Below are 21008 nucleotides of genomic sequence, written 5' to 3'. Positions count from 1 at the left end.
AACCAATAATAGGCGAAACTATAAAGTCCAGGGCGGCTGAAAAGATGGTAGTCACGTGACTTTCTGGAAAACAACAGCGCCATCTATCCTAAGAAATACGAACTATTATTCATTTTATTTTGCTAATGCCGGTTTCAATTTTGATCGAGTCTCTAATTATTATTATTATTATTTGAAACATCTGGTAATAGAAAGGTGTCTGCAGTATCTGGAAGGAATATTATTTCGTTACCGTTGCACGGCCAAATCGAAGTTGGCTGTGAAATGGTAGTCACGTGATTTTGTTTTCCCATTTTAACAAGTTGGTTAAGACTAAATTTACTTTAGAGTTCCGCCTATTGTATTTCGACAACACTAGCACCCATACATAATGTTCAAATGACGTTTATAATTCTTCGTGTACCCCGGGTTAGCGAAAGGTGTGCATTTTGTTAAAGTTCGATTACAAACGCACTTGATCGAGTTAGCCGGCGAACTGAAAGCGTGCTTCACTTATTTTAAAGAATGTTTATTCTCGAATGTCGACGTTGTTTTTAAAACTTCTAGAGCGTTTTGCTTAACCGCCCTAATTGGGGAATATATTACCAATATTTAATACACTTTTCCTTATTGGCAACGACAACCCCACTAAAATCTTCATTTTTTTTATAGGAAAAACAGGATTATACTTCTAAAAATATAGGACTTTAAGACTATTTTTTTACAAAATTATAGGATTTTATAGGACTATATATGCTATTTAATTTACCAACTTTATGCATTTAAAACAAAATATATATTTAGAGAAATAAATATTAAATTTTCATAGACTAGAAATCGGTATAGGAATTTGTCCTATAGCAAAATCTAGCAATTTAAATGAGTGGCGGGATTTAAAATGTGCAAAATATCAAAATTAAAGGATTTTATAAGACTTTTGGGGGATTTTGCTAAAAATATAGGATGTTATGAAAAAAAAAGAGCAGTACTTACTATTTAACAATAACGTCAAAAACCATTATATTTTAAAGCAACTTAATAAAACAATAAAACTACACTTTAGAATAAGTGAGACTGTTAATAAGGCATTGCACACTTTAGCGTGTATTTATCTATTTAAGTTATTTTCGTTATTTTTTTTTTTGTTTTGGTAAAAGGCTGCTTTAAATTATAAATGGTGTCCGATGGTTTCTTAATGGTCATCTTGCGGTCCAGCTCCTTTAGGACTCAGCTGGAGCCAAAGCGACCAGGTTAAAGTTGACGTTGTCCGGATCACGTTCCATGAACTGCTTGGCGACGGCACTGGCATCCTGCAAATTATTCAGAATATAATTAAAAGAACTTTTACTGCAAATGCGATGATATTAATTTAAAGGATTATAAATTTCGATCGTTCTGGGACAAAAGGTGTACACCTTTTACGCTATTATTAAAACTATTCGCTTGTTCCAGTGTAGATAGTTACTTTACATCGTGAAGTAATTGTTAAGGTCAAGAGTATTGAGGCTACACTTTTACTCTAAATCATAAGTAAAGCCCAGTTCGCACTATACAATTAATTGGGCCACTTAATTGAGACCAACTAATTTTAGGCAAGAAAATTGTACAGTGTGAACAGAAAAAGTTGGAACAATGGTTGCAATTTTTCTGTTCACACTATTCAATTTTCTTGCTTACAATTAGTTGGTTTCAATTAAGTGGCCCAATTAATTGTATAGTGTGAACTGGGCTTAAACTATTTTATCGGTTTACTTGTGGACATTTTAACATTTTACGAGATAATAATAATAATAATAATCAGCTAGGCTAATACCCAAGGCACCTCCTTAGGCCCAAATCATCAAAAGCGACTTTTAAAGCCATCAATTCAGGTGGCCGGGTTACTACGCGTAGGAGGGTGGTGGCAAGCCCTTCATGTCACGCGAGCCAACAGCTCCCTACACTAACTATTACCGTTAACCTCAACAAGTTTTTATGAAAGGGGAAACCATAAATTATAAACAGGCATCCATTTTGGAAAACGTTTTTACCCTGACTAACTATTCGCCGTCACAGAATTAGAGTAAAATGACGTCAGAGTTACTCTTGTTACCCTACTCAGAAATCGCAGAGTATCCACCTACTGAACAGGGTGACTACAGAATATTTTAAAATCCTTTAAAGGAATTATAAGAAATTTATCAGTGAAATATAGGAAAATATATTAAGACAATTGCGAGATAGTTATACAATAAGAGAAAACGGTCTTCAAAATTGTTTAAAGGGGGTATAGCATTCAAAATGAAGTTGATAACCGATAGAAATAGTCGAAAACTGTCGCCGAACAGTGTATGAAATCAGCATTTTTAAAAACTAGGACGTTTTTAAGACTTCTAAGGGTAAAATATCAACTATTTCAATTTATTTCGACTTATGAGTTAAAATATAGGGTATTATAGGATATTTAATGAAATCACAAAGTGCCAAATTTACGGCGCCCGGAATTAGGTGAATTTTCGGTCACGAATTGTCGCTAAATAAAAAAGGCATTTTTTGGACATATACTCAGATTTATAGGACTTGATAGAAAATTTTAAGGATTTACAGGATAATATAGGAAAAGTCTAAACATATAGGATTTTAAAGGAATTACAGACCCGCCGCGCAGCCTGAATAGGGTTAATTTTTCTCAATTATTTCATTAAATTTCACCGTACACAAAAATGTTTGGATAGAGACTGATCACGGGAGAAAAAGATTCTCATAAACGGATTAAGCAAAAAATAAAAACTGGTTTTGGGATAAATGTATAATAAGCGCTTGTAATCGGGGTTCAACAAATTTCCCTCTTTCCGAAAGTGATCACGCGAACTTGGCGGTCGAATTGAGGTTGTAGAATTTGTTGGGAAGTAGTGAATACGGCGTTTAACTCTTCTTGACAAGGGACCATTATTCAAAACGCAATTTCGCTGAGGTCGCTAACAATATAATAGATTGTTGTCGGCCGCAAATTAAGATTTGATTGGGAGCTTTCCAGCACGCGCGCGTGAAGCGTCCGACATTGTTACTTCACTCGAACCGGAAGTGGATGCCGACGGATTTGAGTAATTGAGACTTTTCCCCGAGCGTCATTATTCGGAGCTGGAACATAAATCAACGGAAGATTGGGCTCGTTAAAAGTACATACAGGGTTGCCACAGTTTTTTCAAATAAATTCCCTGACTATTTCAAGAGATTTTCCTTGATTTTATAGGTTAATTTCCCCGCCTTTGTGGAACCCCTAAAAATTTCCCCGCCTTTGTGGAACCCCTAAAAATTTCCCCGCCTTTGTGGAACCCCTAAAAATTTCCCCGCCTTTGTGGAACCCCTAAAAATTTCCCCGCCTTTGAGGAACCCCTAAAAATTTCCCCGCCTTTGAGGAACCCCTAAAAATTTCCCCGCCTTTGAGGAACCCCTAAAAATTTCCCCGCCTTTGAGGAACCCCTAAAAATTTCCCCGCCTTTGAGGAACCCCTAAAAATTTCCCCGCCTTTGAGGAACCCCTAAAAATTTCCCCGCCTTTGAGGAACCCCTAAAAATTTCCCCGCCTTTGAGGAACCCCTAAAAATTTCCCCGCCTTTGAGGATCGCCAAAAATTTCCGCATTTACGACCCCCTAAAAATTACCCATCTATTCCCAGATTTAGACCTTTGTAAAATTATCCAACCTTTCCATGTTTTCCAAGTATTGTGGCAATTTCAACGTTACGAATTGTAACATCCACCACCATTACATAGGTTGCTAGCTGATTTGGGCCTAAGATGGTAACCTTGGGTTTTAGCCAAGCTGATTATTATTAGTAGATATAAAACGTGCATCAGTTATTGTTGGGTTAGTAACTCTTAAATTGTATTAACAATTACGTTTCTTGCGGTATGATATTTCTGCCGATTGGATATTAATCTTCCTATATTGCTAATGTTATTTGCAACGCAATCATATAACGACATTAAAACTATTGCACCCCGAAAGTTATGGTGAATTGATATTTTAGGCGGAATAAATATTTTAGTAGTGTGTGATGTATGCTTCGCAATATTGCGGTAAATTTGCTCTTTTTCTTGTCTGCACAGGTTATTTTTAGTAAAGAAGAATGTATTATGCTTATCCTGGCGTATCGCGAATGGTAAGATCACTCTGACGGCTTTGGCCCCGCCTACGAGAGAAAAAATCCACTCTACGCGCGCTCCCCTCTCACGTTGTTGTTTGTTAAGTTAACATATAGACGGCAAAAAAAAAACGTCAGACACATCGAGACGAAAATCTGCCGCGATAAACATTCCAAGTAGAGTTATGGATTCCTGCCGTGAGCCGTTTGAGTAAAATATGTTCTAGTCCATTCAGATCAGAGTCGCAGGGCCCCCACTCAAATATTAAAATTTTTTATAGGAGAAATAGGATTATATTTCTAAAAATATAGGACTTTATAGGACTAGTTTTTCTAATTATAGGATTTTATAGGACTAAATATGTTATTTCACTTACTAACTTTATGCATTTAAAAAACAAAATCTATATTTAGTGAAATAAATCTTTGATTTTCACTTGAAAAATAGAAACTATTGAACCATTTCATCACAAAAATATACTAGTAGCTAACCATTTTAACAATAACAAAGTATAGACTAGAGTGACCTTGTATAGGAATTTATCCTATAGCTAAGTCCAGCCATTTAACTGAGTGGTTGGATTTGAAATGGGCAAAATATCAAAATTATAGGATTTTATAGGACTTTTTAGGGATTTTACTAAAAATATAGGATGTTATAGGACATTTTTGAAAATATAGGATTTTATAGGAATTATAGGACCTCTGGGGGCCCTGGAGTCGAGACACGCGGAGGATCATGGGGATACGAACACAAGGCGCTAGTTTTAATACGAACTGAAAACCTTTTAACACGGCAACTATTACCCATTGGTTACTTCACCTCATTTACTTCTGATATACAATTTTACACCCTATATACAGGTTGTTTCAAAATGTTACGCAAAAATTTGGAGTTGTAGGGGGTGAGTTGAGAAGTATTTTCCTACGATGCGTTGAAAGAGCGCCAGAGAGCTTCAAAGCGTGGCCTACTAGCCCCTGGAAGTAGGCTGTAACAAGCGCCAAACCAAGCAGCAGGGAAATGCGAACATTAAGGTTTGGGTTCCGGTGATAGGTAAAAAAGTAAACTTATATTTAAAGTCCCTGCTGCTTGGTTTTGCGCTGGTTGCAGCCTACTTCCAGGGGCTAGTAAGCCACACTTTGAAGCTCTCTGGCGCTCTTTTCACTCATCGTAGGAAAATGGGAAAAAACAGGCATACTTCTCAAATAACCCCCTACAACTCCATCAAATTTTGCCTCACCTTTTGAAACACCCTGTAAATAAAAAAACCCGAAATAAGTTCAAAAGCTGGTCCTTCCCAAGATAACCTTCAATGAAAAACGCGATATAAGCGGTTAGGTTATCTCTTTGAAAAATCCCCATTAAGTGGCGCGCTACGGGGCGAAGCCCTCCGTACAGGCGTTAAGTGTAAAATAAAATATAAATTCCATTTTTTAAACACCACTCGATGGCGAAGCAAAAAAAAGAATCTAATACATCTTTTAAGATTACGAGGAAATAACCGAAAGAAAAACAGCGGGGCAAGCGTTGTAACCAATCGAAACTGAGGCGTCGCGTACGAGTTTCCCCCCGCCAGGTTCATTCTACGGCAAAAGCGCGCGCTAGAAAATAACTTTAATTGGGGGCGTAGACTCTAATGTGTAAAGTCACTACGTGATCTGGTTTCGTAAATCGACCAAAATTCACCTTTCTTGAATTTTCTTCCGAGACTCAAATATTCCGAAAGCGGAGTTGGGGGAGCGCAAAACGTTCTTCTAGCCCGCGGCGCCAAAAACTCTCGAGTTTATTTTCCAAAGTGTAGAGCTAAGTTTGTCCAAGTTAATGACGTCACTGACGCCTTGAACGGTAATATACCCCGCGCGCTGCTACGGGGGGTAATTAAGTGCCGCTTTGATAAGAATATAACTTGACCACGATTACTACGCGCTTTAATTTGTAATTATACGATGACGCTTCGGAACTTTCCAAGGATGGATCTTCGACGAAAGGAGAATGAACTAACGGATTTTTTTTCCAGATTGAATTCATTTAAAAACTTAAAGGGAATATAACCTCAGGTATTTGGTGTGGAACACCAACGTTTGCAGCTCTGGCCGCTCTTGCCTTTGGCTTTAGAAATATTTGGCGCCACTGTACAGGGTAATTTGAAAAAATTAAGGGGTCTTCCATAAAGATTGCTTTGCAGGTTATATTCCCTTTAAAAGGAGAGTACCCGAGGTGTTTATCGCCAATTTGGTTCCAAGTCGGGCGTTATGAGATATGAAATTTTCCAAGAGGGACGTTGCAATACCCATTCGATTTGCCATGGCAACCGTAAATGTTTTCCGACCACTTCAAACAAAAATCTCCATTTAAAAAAGCATAGGGTTTTCTCGGTCTCACAGGGTACTTACCTACGAAAATTTAAAAATAAACTGAAAATCACGAAATTTGGTCCATATTTAGGTAAATTTCATCAAGTACGGATAAATTGGAACATTGAGGTTAAATAAGGAAAAAATCTTATTTTTGTTTTTAAGTGGTCAAAACCATTTTCTGTTGCCATGACAAATCGAATTGGTAGTGCACCGTCTCCTTTTGGGAAATTTCATATAGGTCTACATTACGGCCGACTTTGAACAAAATCGGCCATAAACACCTCGAGTACTCTCCTTGTTAAGTAATTAATATTTATATCCCCTGCTCCACGGAAATAATTTTCCATACTACAGGGGCTAAATATGAAAGGGGGGGTAGAACTGTACTAAGTTCCGGAGGGGGAAAGCAAAGTTAGAAGGGGAGAACATATAAAGAAATACAAGATGCAAAGCTAAGGGCTAAAATAAATATATAAAGCACAAAAGGAAACGGCGATCAGTGTTCCCGGGTGGTAAATACCACCTGACATTTATTGTGGCAAATAGTGACATGGCAAATAATGATTTTTAGTGACAAATTGACATATAGTGGCAAATATTAGAAAAAGTAAAAATACTTATAAATTTTTCGTATGAAATACCATAAAAGCATTTTAGGCTATTTTTGTAACTATCCTACGCGGGGTTGCCAAGAATTGGGCTATTTTTTATATTTTATTTTATTCATAGCTAAAAGTTATAGCAAATAAAGTGTTCAAAGAGTACAAAATTATTTGTTTCCCCTATTTGTCATTATATGCCATTATTTGTCAAATTTGTCATTATGTGTCACTATTTACCAGTGACATGGCCTATATTCGAAAAAAGTGACATTTTAGGAACACTGACGGCGATGTAAAGAGTTCGCATAAATAACAGTGTATAAAATGAAGCCTAAGAAGGAACACTAGAAACGGTTAGTCCGAGGTCTCGTCCAAACCAAGGGAGCCAACGCTAGTGCCGAAGAGTTAGCGAGATGCATGGATACAATTTCATCAAAGTGATATGTAACACGTTTCATGAGCTGGGAAAAATATTTGAAGTTGCCAGAGGTTAAAACAGGCTCACCAGTGGCATTTGTGAGGATGCCATGGAAACGGTAAGTTAATGGTCAAGTCGTTGTGTAATGCCTGACATCCGCTGTGTCGCAACCACACACACGACGGAGCCAAACAGTGACCTAATTTATGGAGATACAGTGGAAATTTGCCGTGGCCGCTTAAAGCCTGAGTCGAGTAAAAGTCGACATTATTTTTAAAAGTGCTAAGGTCAGGAATGAGTGAATAAGTGAAACGACCCTTAGTAGAGGCCGTCCACTGTTCTTGCCAGGTTGTCAAGGATAAATCCCTGAGCACCTTCTTGTGAAACGATTTGGTACGGGGTAAAGCAATTCTGACGCCCCGACCATCCGCGGCAGCCTTAGCCAAGCCATCGGCGCGCTCATACCCAGGAGTGCCAGCATGAGCCTTTACCCAGGAGAGATGGACTTAAGAATGACTTTGTTCGGACGATTAATTTAGCGTTTCTTTCAGTCCATCTCGAGCTATAACAGAACGCTCCTCCCTTTAAACGCCAATCAAATCTCATTTGGTGACGTACTTCCTCCCCCTTTTAGGGCGGGGAAAAATTTGATCATGATGCTTATTTATCGCAACAGCTAAGTGTATAAATAGAGGGGTCTGACAGTGGTACAAGGATCTTGAATCTCGAAGTTATTTCACAAATACGAAACTAATTTGAGATTTCAGAGCGCAATTTATGTGTTGAGTTCTGGTTTTTTAGACCGCTTTATAGATTTTTGAAGATTTTCAAGATTTTAAAAATAATTTTTCTCTTAGAGTGCACCTGATTTGAACTAAAGTCAGACACCTCGATACAAATAATTTCTTGGTTTTACATAGTGTAAAAATATTGGGTTCAAATGTTGTTAAAGGGAGTATGAACTAAATCGAAAATTCTTCTTCTAACACGCATTACGAGCTTAATAACCCAGGTGACAAATGTAAAATTCGTTAATCCAACAGAAATATGTGACAGGGTTGCCACAATATTATCAGATTCAAAATTCCGACAATTTCAAGTTATTTTCCCGATTTTTTAAGGCCAAAATTGGAGTTCTTAACTTTACATTTATAACAATTTAATAAATTAAACAAACTTATATTTTAGTACAAAGTTATTTCCACGTAAGAAAACCTTTCCAGGATCTAAATAATAATAGCAGGATTTAACATAGATCTAGAGTAAAATTACCTTAAAAAATGTCAAAGATGAAATTCCCCGACTTTTTAAAGTCCATTTTTAAATTCCCCAACTTTTTTAAGTCCATTTTTAAATTCCCCAACTTTTTTAAGTCCATTTTTAAATTCCCCAACTTTTTTAAGTCCATTTTTAAATTCCCCAACTTTTTTAAGTCCATTTTTAAATTCCCCAACTTTTTTAAGTCCATTTTTAAATTCCCCAACTTTTTTAAGTCCATTTTTAAATTCCCCAACTTTTTTAAGTCCATTTTTAAATTCCCCAACTTTTTTAAGTCCATTTTTAAATTCCCCAACTTTTTTAAGTCCATTTTTAAATTCCCCAACTTTTTTAAGTCCATTTTTAAATTCCCCGACTTTTTTAAGTCCATTTTAAAATTCCCCGACTTTTTTAAGTCCATTTTTAAATTCCCCGACTTTTTTAAGTCCATTTTTAAATTCCGACTTTTTTAAGTCCATTTTTAAATTCCGACTTTTTTAAGTCCATTTTTAAATTCCCCGACTTTTTTAAGTCCATTTTTAAATTCCCCGACTTTTTTAAGTCCATTTTTAAATTCCCTAACTTTTCTCTAACGTGAAGCAACGTTCTCCATTCTCGACATCTTACACCAAAAAATCTTTGGAATTAATAAGAGCCAAAATTGCCGGCGGGTTTCATCTAGTCTTTTATAATCTTAGAACTAGAAAATTCGCCTCCCACATCTGACCAACAATGGAACGGCGCGAGGCCCAACAAAATATCTTTGGAAAAGAAATCGATGAAAATTTCACGCTTGGTAGTAATATTCCGTTATAACATTAAGTTATTTCGCAAAAGGTTCCTTACAAACCCAAGAATCGGGAACGAATGAAACAATTAGGAGCTTTGCGCAACACCAACGAGTAGGAAGGTCCGCTAAACCACCTACGCCCGCATTCGAATCAATCATAACACTCGAAGGAAATGACGAATTCGTCATGTTTTCGTTTCCCCAAAATTATAAACCCCGTTCCACGGACCCCCTCATTATCCATTTCAATTCCTAAATAAATATGATTTAATTACGACAATGCGGGTGGTATTAATTAAAATTTACTCATGGACGAAACGTTTGTAATACTTAATTAGGTAAATATTAGTTCGGGTAGACGGTAATTCATCATGTCTGCCAAACATGTGATGGCAAAATTTAATAGCTTTTTCCCCTCCGTATACATTAGATTAGAATGGTAATTTCACTTAAATGTGTTTAATATTTTATAATCGATTGTTATAGGAGCTAAGCAAGAATTTTAACGGATCTAAGAAACGTTTAAAATTTAAATTTATATTGAAATTATTTTCTTAAGATTTTAATATGAACTAAATAAAAATAAAAATTAAATTAGAGGCAATTAAGAGTTATTTTAAAAAGTCCAACACACATCATAAGCAACTTAATAAACAGTGTAACCACGGACGACTTCGGTTAATGTCACAAACGCACCTTACTCTTTTTGCCAAAATTTCAGCCGGGTCATATATTTTTATAAAGCTGGTTTCACACTCGACGGAAAATATGCCGGAAAGACGATAATGAACGCCGAGCTGATAATTGATTCCCATTCGATATACCGCTAACGTTCAACTTTACGCTGCTAATTTTCCGTCGAGTGTGAAACCAGCTTAACGGTAATAGTGAGTGTAAGGAGCTGTTGACTTTCGTGGCACGAAGGTTGGCTTTCCACCATCCTCCTACGCCTTGTAACCCTGCCACCTGTATTAATGGCATTAAAAGTTGCTAGATGACTTGGGAGTAAGCTGGTGCCTTGGGTATTATCCAAGCCGATCATTATCAATTTCCAATAAGCCTTGGCTATCTTTTAAAATAGACTGCCGGACACGATTTTCCGCACATTAAACTTTCAAAGACATGTTTTTATTTATATAGATATTGGCCAAAAAAAACTACGAAAAATTAGAGTAGAAAAAAAGTGTCAGACTTTTATTATAACGTTACTTATAACAATATGATTAAATTAAACTCAATAATATGCGCCATGCTTTTATTAATCTAAATGGAGGTTTTAAATTGATCATATTGTCATAAGTAATGTTACAGGGTTGCCACAAAATTTTCAGATTCAAATTCCCTGACTATTCCCTGACCATTTTAACAGATTTTCCCTGACTTATTAAGGCCAAAATTTTTCTTTTATATTTTACTTTTATCATAAGTTAATAAATTTAGATGAACTTATATTTCAGTAAAAAGGTTATTGCAATGTTGAAAAAATCCGTCAAACATTCAAGGAAATAAATGATAATCGTGGAATTTGTCATAGATCTAGAGTTGAATTACCTTCAAAAAATGCCAAGATAAAATTGAATTCCCTGACTTTTCCCTGAATTTTTACCAATTCTTAAAATTCCCTGACATTTCCCTGACTTTTTAGGCCCATTTTTAAAGTCCCTGACTTTTCCCTGACGTGTGGCAACCCTGTGTTATAATAAAAGTATGACACATATTATTGAATTAATCTAAATGGAGGTTAAATTGATCATATTGTCATAAGTAACGTTATAATAAAAGTATGACACATTATTGAATTAATCTAAATGGAGGTTAAATTGATCATATTGTCATAAGTAACGTTATAATAAAAGTATGACACATTATTGAATTAATCTAAATGGAGGTTAAATTGATCATATTGTCATAAGTAACGTTATAATAAAAGTATGACACTTATTATTATTAATCATCAGATCATAAATCGGGGTTGCCATAGTTTTTTCACAACCAAATTCCCTGACTTTTCCAGGTTTTCCCTGACCATCTCTGAAGATTTTTCCTGACTTATTTTGTGCCAAGATTTGGTATTTTTTAACCTATATTTTAGAAAGTTTCTAATTTGCAACCGAAATTAAAATCCCTGACAATTCCCTGATTTTTATACCCATATTCAAATTCCCCGACTTTTATAGGAATGCCAGGTACCTTAGCAACCCTGTAAATAACGTTATAATAAAAATATGACACTTCTTATGATAAGATGATAAATTTAAACTACACCTAGATTAACACAATAATAAGAAGTGTCACACTTCTATTATCACATTACTTATGACAATACGGTGCATTTCAGCTCAATTTCGAGATAGTACCTCCACGAACCCCACCAAATATAAACTGGAAACCACATAAATCGAGCCCGACCGCAAAAACGTAGTTCTTGAGGTGGTTTTCATTTTTAGAGAGAAGCGAGCCACACTAGCAAGCACGCGTCTCTGAAAAAAAATGAAATTACAAGCGCGTATAATTTGGCCTGTAAATGATAGTCGCGGTCCTTAAAAGAGGGGAGGGGCCTCGTTCTCTCTCTCAGATTCCCGCAGCCGATAATACGTCGCTGTCAAATGCCTTTTTTATTACCCTCTCGGCTTTAATTTCGCGCAGATAAAAACGCTTTTTAAGATTGAAAAAAATAAAATACGTCGAGGCGGCCACCCAGTGTCAATTTTAAAACGCGTGAAATTGGTCCCAGATCCTCTACTCCCCCCAGCGCCTGGACATTTTCACCAAAAACCTGATTCTTTTTCAAAATTCGTCACACGTAGTCGCCAACTGATAAAAGCGGAAATTTTATTTGTCGGCTGAATTAAAAATAAGATTTTTAATTAAATTACCGCTCAATTTGTTACAGGCCTCGCGCGTAAACGACTCTCCAATTTTCTAGGGGGATTTTTCTACAGTTACGTATCAATATATTTGATTTCAAATTTATCGTTCTTTCGATAACTTAATCTAAGGGACCTATTACCGTGACATCCAAATTAAATTAAATTTATTGTTTTTAAGGGGTTTATACGGCTGACAGTAAAATGTATCAAATTTTTTTCAGCCGTAATTATCTAGAAAAAGGTTGTTTCTTACCGAATAAAGATTGCAGCTATTTTTTAAATTGTTAAATTAATTTCGGTAATTTTAGTTTTTCCTTCTAGTCAAGGGCTACCTAATTGAGACTTTAAATTCTTAGCTTTTCGACGTTTTCGTCACGAGATTGTCGGCTAAAGATTAGATTACTCGCTAGTTGCGATTGGGGATTGGGGGGTAATGCAATTGGATATCGTTAAGGTGGTACCTACGGTTAGTTTCATTTCAATTCGGCCATACGGGTAACTGAGGTACTGTTAGAATACAGTTTTCATAAATTATTTTGTATGAAGGCGTATACATTTATAAATTGTTTAATTTTAGATGCTACATACCAAAATTAGACAATTCAAGTTAATAAATTAAATCAAATTATATTTCAATATAAAAGTTATTTCAATGTTAAAAAACCTTCCAAGGAAATACATTGTTCGTAAAAAATTTCTGGAATTAAATTCCCTTGCATTTCCAGGTTTTACTTAACCAAATTGCCAAATTTTCCCTGACCATTATTGTAGAATAAATGAATGTTTTGAGGTTAAGATCTTGAAAAATGTTTTCTTTTAAAATTTATTTTGTCTGATTTTTTTAGGACCATTTTAAAAATCCCTTACTTTTTAGGACCACTTTAAAATTACTTAATTTTTCCCCCACCTTTTAGTAAACATTTTCAAATTCCCGGACTTTTCCAGGTCGTGTACGAACCCTGTTAATAACAGAATTTGCCATAGATCTAGAGTAAAATTACCTTAAAAAGTGTCAAGATAAAACTGAATTCCCCGACTTTAGACACGTTCTTTAAATCCCTGACTTTATAGGCCCATTTTTTTTTTAATTCCCCGACATCTGTGGCAACCCTGTCAAATCTAATAATATTTTACATAGATCTCTTTATTTAGTATTTCCCCGCTTTCCGTAGTGGTCGAAGGTAACAATGACTTCGAGTACAGGTGGCGGAAAATGAAAAATTCCAAGTAGTAGCTTCCCTCTTGGCTGAACAATTGACATCACGAACATTTTAATTCTAATTAAAATTCGATCGCTTAACGTCCTACGCCGCAAAATTCCGCACTGGGTGAGTCGTCATCTCAAAAGGTCCCCGAGAGAGCCGGAATCCTCGTAATTGAGTTGAGAAGGGAACGCGCGTGGATCATTAGAAGCCAGTCTCTCTGGGTGTCCGGCTCTCGGGCCAAAACAGGAAAACACCCCTTTTACAAATTTCGACTTCCAGCGCCACATCATCATCGAAAGAAGCCCTTTAAACGGTGTTTACTTTGAGAACGAGTCTTCCATTGTACAGAAAAGCACTTTTCCAAACGGAGCGTACGTGGGTTTAAACGGGAAGCGGCGTGAAAGGCGGTACCCTGACATTACGGAAATTATATTTCCAGAATATGACTTTATTACGAAATAGACATTTGTAGTAGCCACTACCGGAATTTTAGTTTTTTCTTCTCTAACCAGAACGGAATTTCGGAAAGTGGAGTTTCGTGATATACTTTTAAAGTTACAATTGTTATTTGCTTACAAATGTCATGTTATGTTAAATCGCTTTCTAACCATCTGTCAGTTAAAAGGTGTATTAAGTTGTTTTATATCGTACCAAAAATTAACTTTTTGATTAAATGAGCAATTGATCAGTTAAATAGCAAAGATTCCCTTTATTTTTTTTATGATATCAGAATAAACTTTCAATTTATAATAAATTGAGCAATTTAGTTTACGTTTGATATCAAGGATATGCAACGTTATAAAGGTATCAAAATTAGCTTTTTTAATTAATTGAGCAATTTAATTTACGTTTGATATCAAGGATATGCAACGTTATAAAGGTATAAAAATTAGCTTTTAATTTTTAATAAATTGAGCAATTTAATTTACGTTTGATATCAAGGATATGCAACGTTATAATGATATGAAAGCAACCTTTCAATTTAAATGAAATTGAGCAATTTCATTTAAGTTTTATATCAAGGATATGCTACTTTAAAATGTTACAAAAATTACCTTTAAATTTTTAATAAAATGAGCAAATTATCATTAAAAAATTAGCCTTATAATTCACGTTAAAACTTATTCCCTCATATAAAACTAATTGAAACTTAAAATATTAGTTAATTAACACTTAAAATTTAAAACCCGTCCGCCCGACAAAATAAATTAGTTTTTAGGTCCCCATCTTTAAAGCCAAAAAAACGCCCACAACAAATTTCTTCAAACAGTATATAAACTTAAGATCACAAAAGGTTAGGAAGGCCCAAGCCTACATACTATTTCCAAGAATAGAAGTGGCTACGCAGACACTCGATTACGTAAACTTGGACAGAGCTTTAAATAGAGTATAAGACCCCGAGCGTGAGAATCAGGTTAAAAGTCCCAGCGCGCGGATAAAGCGAGATTAACCTATATTGAACCATCATACGCAGTCATCAGCGAAAAAGCATCTCTGACGAAATAAAAACCGTTTTTTCCTCAATTTACATTCGAAATATTACGTCAAAATAACGTAATATTTTGAAAGAGTTGAACCGCTCGATATATAGAGAGAAGCTATAGCACCCGCATCCGAAGTATTTCAAATTTAAATACAACCCCGAAATTTCAAGAAATCGTGGTTTCCCAAGTGTATTATAACACCAACATTTCATTTTTTAATAATTTTCGAAATGTTTGGCAGCTAAATCACTAGTATAAGATTAAGGGGATAATCAACAAACATCAGCCAATGGCGAACCTAACCTTACAACGTCATAAGTTGAGCGCCAGTGCGGCTATGACCAAATTGCCGCCGTTCAAATGAACCATTTTTAGAAAATTTTAAATTTTACTCATTATTTTAGAGCTATTTTATATCTGTTTAAAGGCAGAATAAGTCGCCGTCGAGCTACTTGGCCGTTTAAGCTCGGGGTTGCCAATTTTTTCACAATTAAATTCTCTAACTTTTCCAGGTTTTCCCTGACCATCTCCGGAGATTTTCCCCGACTTAGTTTGTGCCACGATTTTGTTTTTTTACCCTATATTTTTTAGTAAAAGTTTCCTATTTACAACCGAAATTAAATTCCCCGACTTTTCCCTTATTTCCAGACTAATTTTAAAAATTCCCAGACTTTTCCCTTATTTTTTGACTAATTTTTAAAATTCCCCGACTTTTCCCTTATTTTCAGACTAATTTTTAAAATTCCCCACTATTCCCTGATTTTTATACCCATATTCAAATTCCCCGACTTTTCCCTTATTTTCAGACTAATTTTTAAAATTCCCCACTATTCCCTGATTTTTATACCCATATTCAAATTCCCCGACTTTTCCCTTATTTTCAGACTAATTTTTAAAATTCCCCACTATTCCCTGATTTTTATACCCATATTCAAATTCCCCGACTTTTCCCTTATTTTCAGACTAATTTTTAAAATTCCCCACTATTCCCTGATTTTTATACCCATATTCAAATTCCCCGACTTTTCCCTTATTTTCAGACTAATTTTTAAAATTCCCCACTATTCCCTGATTTTTATACCCATATTCAAATTCCCCGACTTTTCCCTTATTTTCAGACTAATTTTTAAAATTCCCCACTATTCCCTGATTTTTATACCCATATTCAAATTCCCCGACTTTTCCCTTATTTTCAGACTAATTTTTAAAATTCCCCACTATTCCCTGATTTTTATACCCATATTCAAATTCCCCGACTTTTCCCTTATTTTCAGACTAATTTTTAAATTTCCCCACTATTCCCTGATTTTTATACCCATATTCAAATTCCCCGACTTTTCCAAGAATTCCAGGTACAGTGGCAACCCTGATTCTACAATTTGCCAGTTCCAATAAGATTACCGCCATCTAATGGCTTAAAAAATTAGCACCGAATACGGCAGTGCGTTCTAAAAATTAGTCTCTTGCAGAAGTACCATCTTCTCTCGGCCAATTGCTCTAAAATAAAAGCGCGTGTCAAAACTATTGAAGTTGGCTGTACTTTTATTTGAAGATATGTCTGAAATGGACTAAATCAGTTAAACTTAAATTAGGAAAAGTAGTTCAAGAAAGTTACCTTTACTATTTATTGTACGGATGCACCGATATATCAGCCGATATTAACAAAGCAATCTATCATAACAGTAGTGTATATGATAAAATCATTGCAATAGACGGTTCCAATACACTGTCATATCATATCATTTTATTCTAATTTTTGCACGAAAAGAAGTTTGCAAGAGCATATCCGAATATGTTTCTTCTCATAAATGTAAGGTTGTGGCAATAAAATATTATCACAAGGTAGTTAATCGAGTATTTTATTATTTTTAAAGGTTTTCCCTGCAAATATTCTTCAATACTAGAAAAATAAGCCGATATATCGGTACATCCCTAATTCAGGGCCCCCACTTTAAATCTTCAATTTTTATAGGAAAAATAGGATTATATTTAAAAAAATATAGGACTTTATAGAACTATTTTTACAAAATTATAGGATTTTATAGGACTATATATGCTATTTAATTTACTAACTTTATGCATTTAAAAACCAAATCTATATTTAGAGAGATAAATCTTTGATTTTCACTTAAAACATATAAACTATTTAACCATTTTATCACAAAAATATACCAGTAGCTAACCATGTTAACAATAACAAAAGTATAGACTAGAATGACTTGGTATAGGAATTTATCCTATAGCTAAATCTAGCAATTTAACTGAGCGGCTGAATTTGAAATGGGCAAAATATCTAAATTATAGGATTTTATAGGACTTTTGCTAAAAATATAGGATGTTATAGGACATTTTTGAAAATATAGGATTTTATAGGAATTATAGGACCTCTGGGGTCCCAGCTAATTTATTGTGCACTATATTGTTATGAAACTTAACCAGTTTTTTCTGGATTAATTTTAATTTTTTAAATCATAATTTATTTTGGTCTAATTAAAAGGTTATTCACGAAACTTATTCGATTAAAATATTTCGAGCTAAGCCTTGGTCATTAACTGACCATTCTTAACACTTGAAGGAGGAGGACAACCGCGTTAGCGTGTCGGCTCGTGTAAATTAAATTGTTTAAGCTCCCAAAATACTAGCGTTCATTCATTCAGGTTTCGATCTAATAACACCGTAGTACTCTTCGCAGCAGGTTAAAACACACAGACATACAAATCCGCGGATAACTTCCGGTAACTTGTTAAACAAGGCGAAATATTTCAGTCAAGTGTCGCGCGTCAAAAGATTTTTTTCTGTTGAACGAAAATTTGTCCACTTGACTCAAATAACTTCTCTAACTTTTCGAGAATTTTATTTCGAGTTAGAAGAAGCCCCCCGTCGATAGATGGCGACTGCGTGTCGGCGCAACAGTTCATAGTTTGGCTGATGCGGGCTACCACCCTCTCACCCTCCAAGCGCCATACCGACGACCACGGTTACCCGGGTATTTAAAACGAGTTCAAACGCGGGCAAACTTTACCCCTCCACTAAGCCTATGGTAAAGCGCCAGTTGACCGCGATGATTAAGGGGATTAAAATATTCGAATTTGGGTAGTAGTGACCTCTCGTCGGGTATCTGACACAAAAGGATTTATTGAAAGTTTTTCATATTGAAAAGGAGCTTTTCACTCGACTCGAGCCCACGGCTCGGTTAAACGTGTCATCGAAGGGGTTTTTACAATCCTTTGTGGGTAGCGCGCGTTGTTGAATAAAATTCGTAATTTTTTTTATATTGAAGAATGCTAAGCGTATTTGAGCTCCGTCGTTTCCAGGGTCAGAGTTGAAGTTCGCCTAAATATAAAATATTTGTATATATTTATTATGAAAATATTTACTATTTCATGTTTTTTTTAATAGGTAAGTAACCGATACCAGGGGTAACCACAGAGAATCTCAAAAGATGCGTAGAATAAAGGAAATTTGTAGACCATTTAGAGGATTTTATAGGATATGGATTAACTTGTGTTTTAATTGCTGATAAATAGTCTTCAAATACATGTATATATTAAAATTACGGTTTTTTACGTGTATAAAAACTAGTGTTAATTTTCTGGACAAAATAAAATGCGGAAAATTTTTTCCGCAAACGGAAAAATTAAAAATTGAACCAAGTTACTTTTTAAGGGTTTAATTTTTTTTTAAACTTTTTATCGATATAAAATGTCTAACAGTAAACATACTACAAAACATTAATAGTGTTACATTGTTAATCAGTTTAAAGCTAGTCTAGAGGTTTAGTTTTACTTTTACATTTGAAAAAATGAGGCGAAAATGCCGCTTTATTTAAATTTGCAAACAATATATTAGACAAATCATGGAATGAAAACTATTTTATTAGTTATAGAAAAAGGCCTCGTCATTTTACGGAAAACTTCCCCGACTTACAACACTAATAAAACACGTAATTGCAACGGGTCAAGTGTAAAATTCCGAAAATAGGAAAATAAATGAAATTACAGAAGACATTGAAAGAATAAGAAATCAAATGTTTAATAGGGATATGTATGCTTACCATTTGGTAGACGTTCGCTCAAAGGGAATATAACCTCCGGTATTTGGTGTGGAACACCAACGTTTGCAGCTCTGGCCGCTCTTGCCTTTTGCTTTAGAAATGTGTGGCGCCATTGAACAGGGAAATTTGAAAAATTTAAGGGGTTTTCCATAAAGATAGCTTTGCAGGTTATATTCCCTTTAAACGCCTAGAAATAGCTTTGCTGAAACTATCTAAATAATATTTTAAGATAATTAGAACCTTTCAAGCTAATTCCACCTAGGAGCAACAAACACAAGGAGGACGCAGCTAGCCTTGGAACACGCTAACGCAGTGTTGTGTACAAATTTCATAGGACGAGCCTTTACGCTGCACGTTTTACGGATGGGGGGGGGGGGGGGAGACAAAAGTTCTTTATTTGAACTTAATTCCAAAACTCACTAAGGCAGTGTTGTGTACAAATTTCATTGGAAGAGCCTTTACGTTAATACGTGAGCGTTTTACGGGCGGGGGGGGGGGAGAGACAATTTCCGAATTTTCCCCTTCCGACGGCAGCAGGCGCTAAAGCGTCTAACCAATGAATAATGTGTGCAAGAAAATGCACGACTTTTGACGGGTTGCGTTCTCCTTTTGCGGTGTGCTGTGTTTGTTGCTCCTAGGTGGTATCACATTTTGTTCTATGTTCGAACAATTTCATCATTAATCCTCAGCTTTGATTATTTTCATGTAATCCAACGAATCCAACAGGGTACTTTAGGGACCAAATCTCGATTTTAGGGTAGATTAGTGGCTTTAAGAAAAATAGCAGGGTTCGTACAAAATTTCCGGAATTAAATTCCCTGGAATTTCCAGGTTTTCTCTGACCAAATTGCCAAATTTTCCCTGACCATTTTTGTAGAATAAAAGAATGATTTGAGGTAAAAATCATGAAAAAGATTCTTAAAACATTTGCCTGAAATTTTTGGGGTCATTTTAAAATTCCTTTACTTTTGGGGACCATTTTCAAATTCCTTTACTTTTGGGGACCATTTTCAAATTCCTTTACTTTTGGGGACCATTTTCAAATTCTTTGATTTATCCCTGACTTTTTGGTAACATTTTCAAATTCCCTGACCTTTTGGTAACATTTTCAAATTCCCTGACCTTTTGGTAACATTTTTAAATTCCCTGACCTTTTGGTAACATTTTCAAATTCCCTGACCTTTCCAGGTCGTGTACGAACCCTGAATATTGTTTGATGCTCCTAGATTTCACAAACTAAATTTTATTATATATTAAATAAAATTATTAAATTCACGATTATTTTAGAAATCGAAAAAGCTTTCCAACTAAATTTTATAAAAATTGTCATTCCGAAAGAAATGCGAAAATAAATGTAATCTTTCCGTAAGCGAGATTGATAACAATAGCACACATTACATAGTTCCACTTAAAACTAGCTTCTGGCATTGAACGGAATTATCGACGTACGATTCAGAGCCCCGACAATCAAAGAAGAAACGCTTGATTAAATCAGGGGTCTCGCGCTTTCTAATTCGAAAGGGCGTCGTCTACATATCTACTCTTTTTCGGTTGACACTTAAGCGTCGCGAATAGACGACCCTAGTGATCTAGACAGGTCGCGCCAGTCAATGGTGGGGGGGAAGTGACATTCCAGAGTCGAGCGATATGGAGAATGGTCACGAGGGGCGCTGTTATCGGGAGAACTGGAACTGATAGCGGCGACGCGCGCGCGCGCGACTGGAAAACGAATTTTATGGGCGAATAAAAGACGTGGGGCGGAGGAAATCGCCTGCACGCGTTGCGCCTATCATTATCAGCGGACCCCCAACATGGCCGCGACTGCTCTTTTTATTTTCCCTTATTATTCGGAAAATAGAGACCGGG

The 21008-nt window shown here is 35.5% G+C and overlaps 1 protein-coding gene across 1 annotated transcript in view; it reads right to left on the bottom strand.

Annotated features, from left to right (window-relative positions):
* Window positions 1–21008, bottom strand: part of Uch (Ubiquitin carboxyl-terminal hydrolase) — a 43183-nt gene that overhangs the window by 10410 nt on the left and 11765 nt on the right. Inside the window, exon 6 of the mRNA XM_090171060.1 lies at window positions 973–1289. Within this exon, the coding sequence (XP_090027186.1) occupies window positions 1200–1289 (90 nt within the window). The 3' untranslated portion in view covers window positions 973–1199. The remainder of the gene's footprint in view (window positions 1–972; window positions 1290–21008) is intronic.

Source organism: Leiobunum rupestre, chromosome 4 (assembly GCF_980474605.1).
Source record: "Leiobunum rupestre chromosome 4, qqLeiRupe1.1.hap1, whole genome shotgun sequence".
NCBI classification, from domain to species: domain Eukaryota; kingdom Metazoa; phylum Arthropoda; class Arachnida; order Opiliones; family Sclerosomatidae; genus Leiobunum; species Leiobunum rupestre.
Note: the sequence above shows the minus strand (reverse complement) of the source record. Positions and strands in the feature narration are given on the sequence as shown.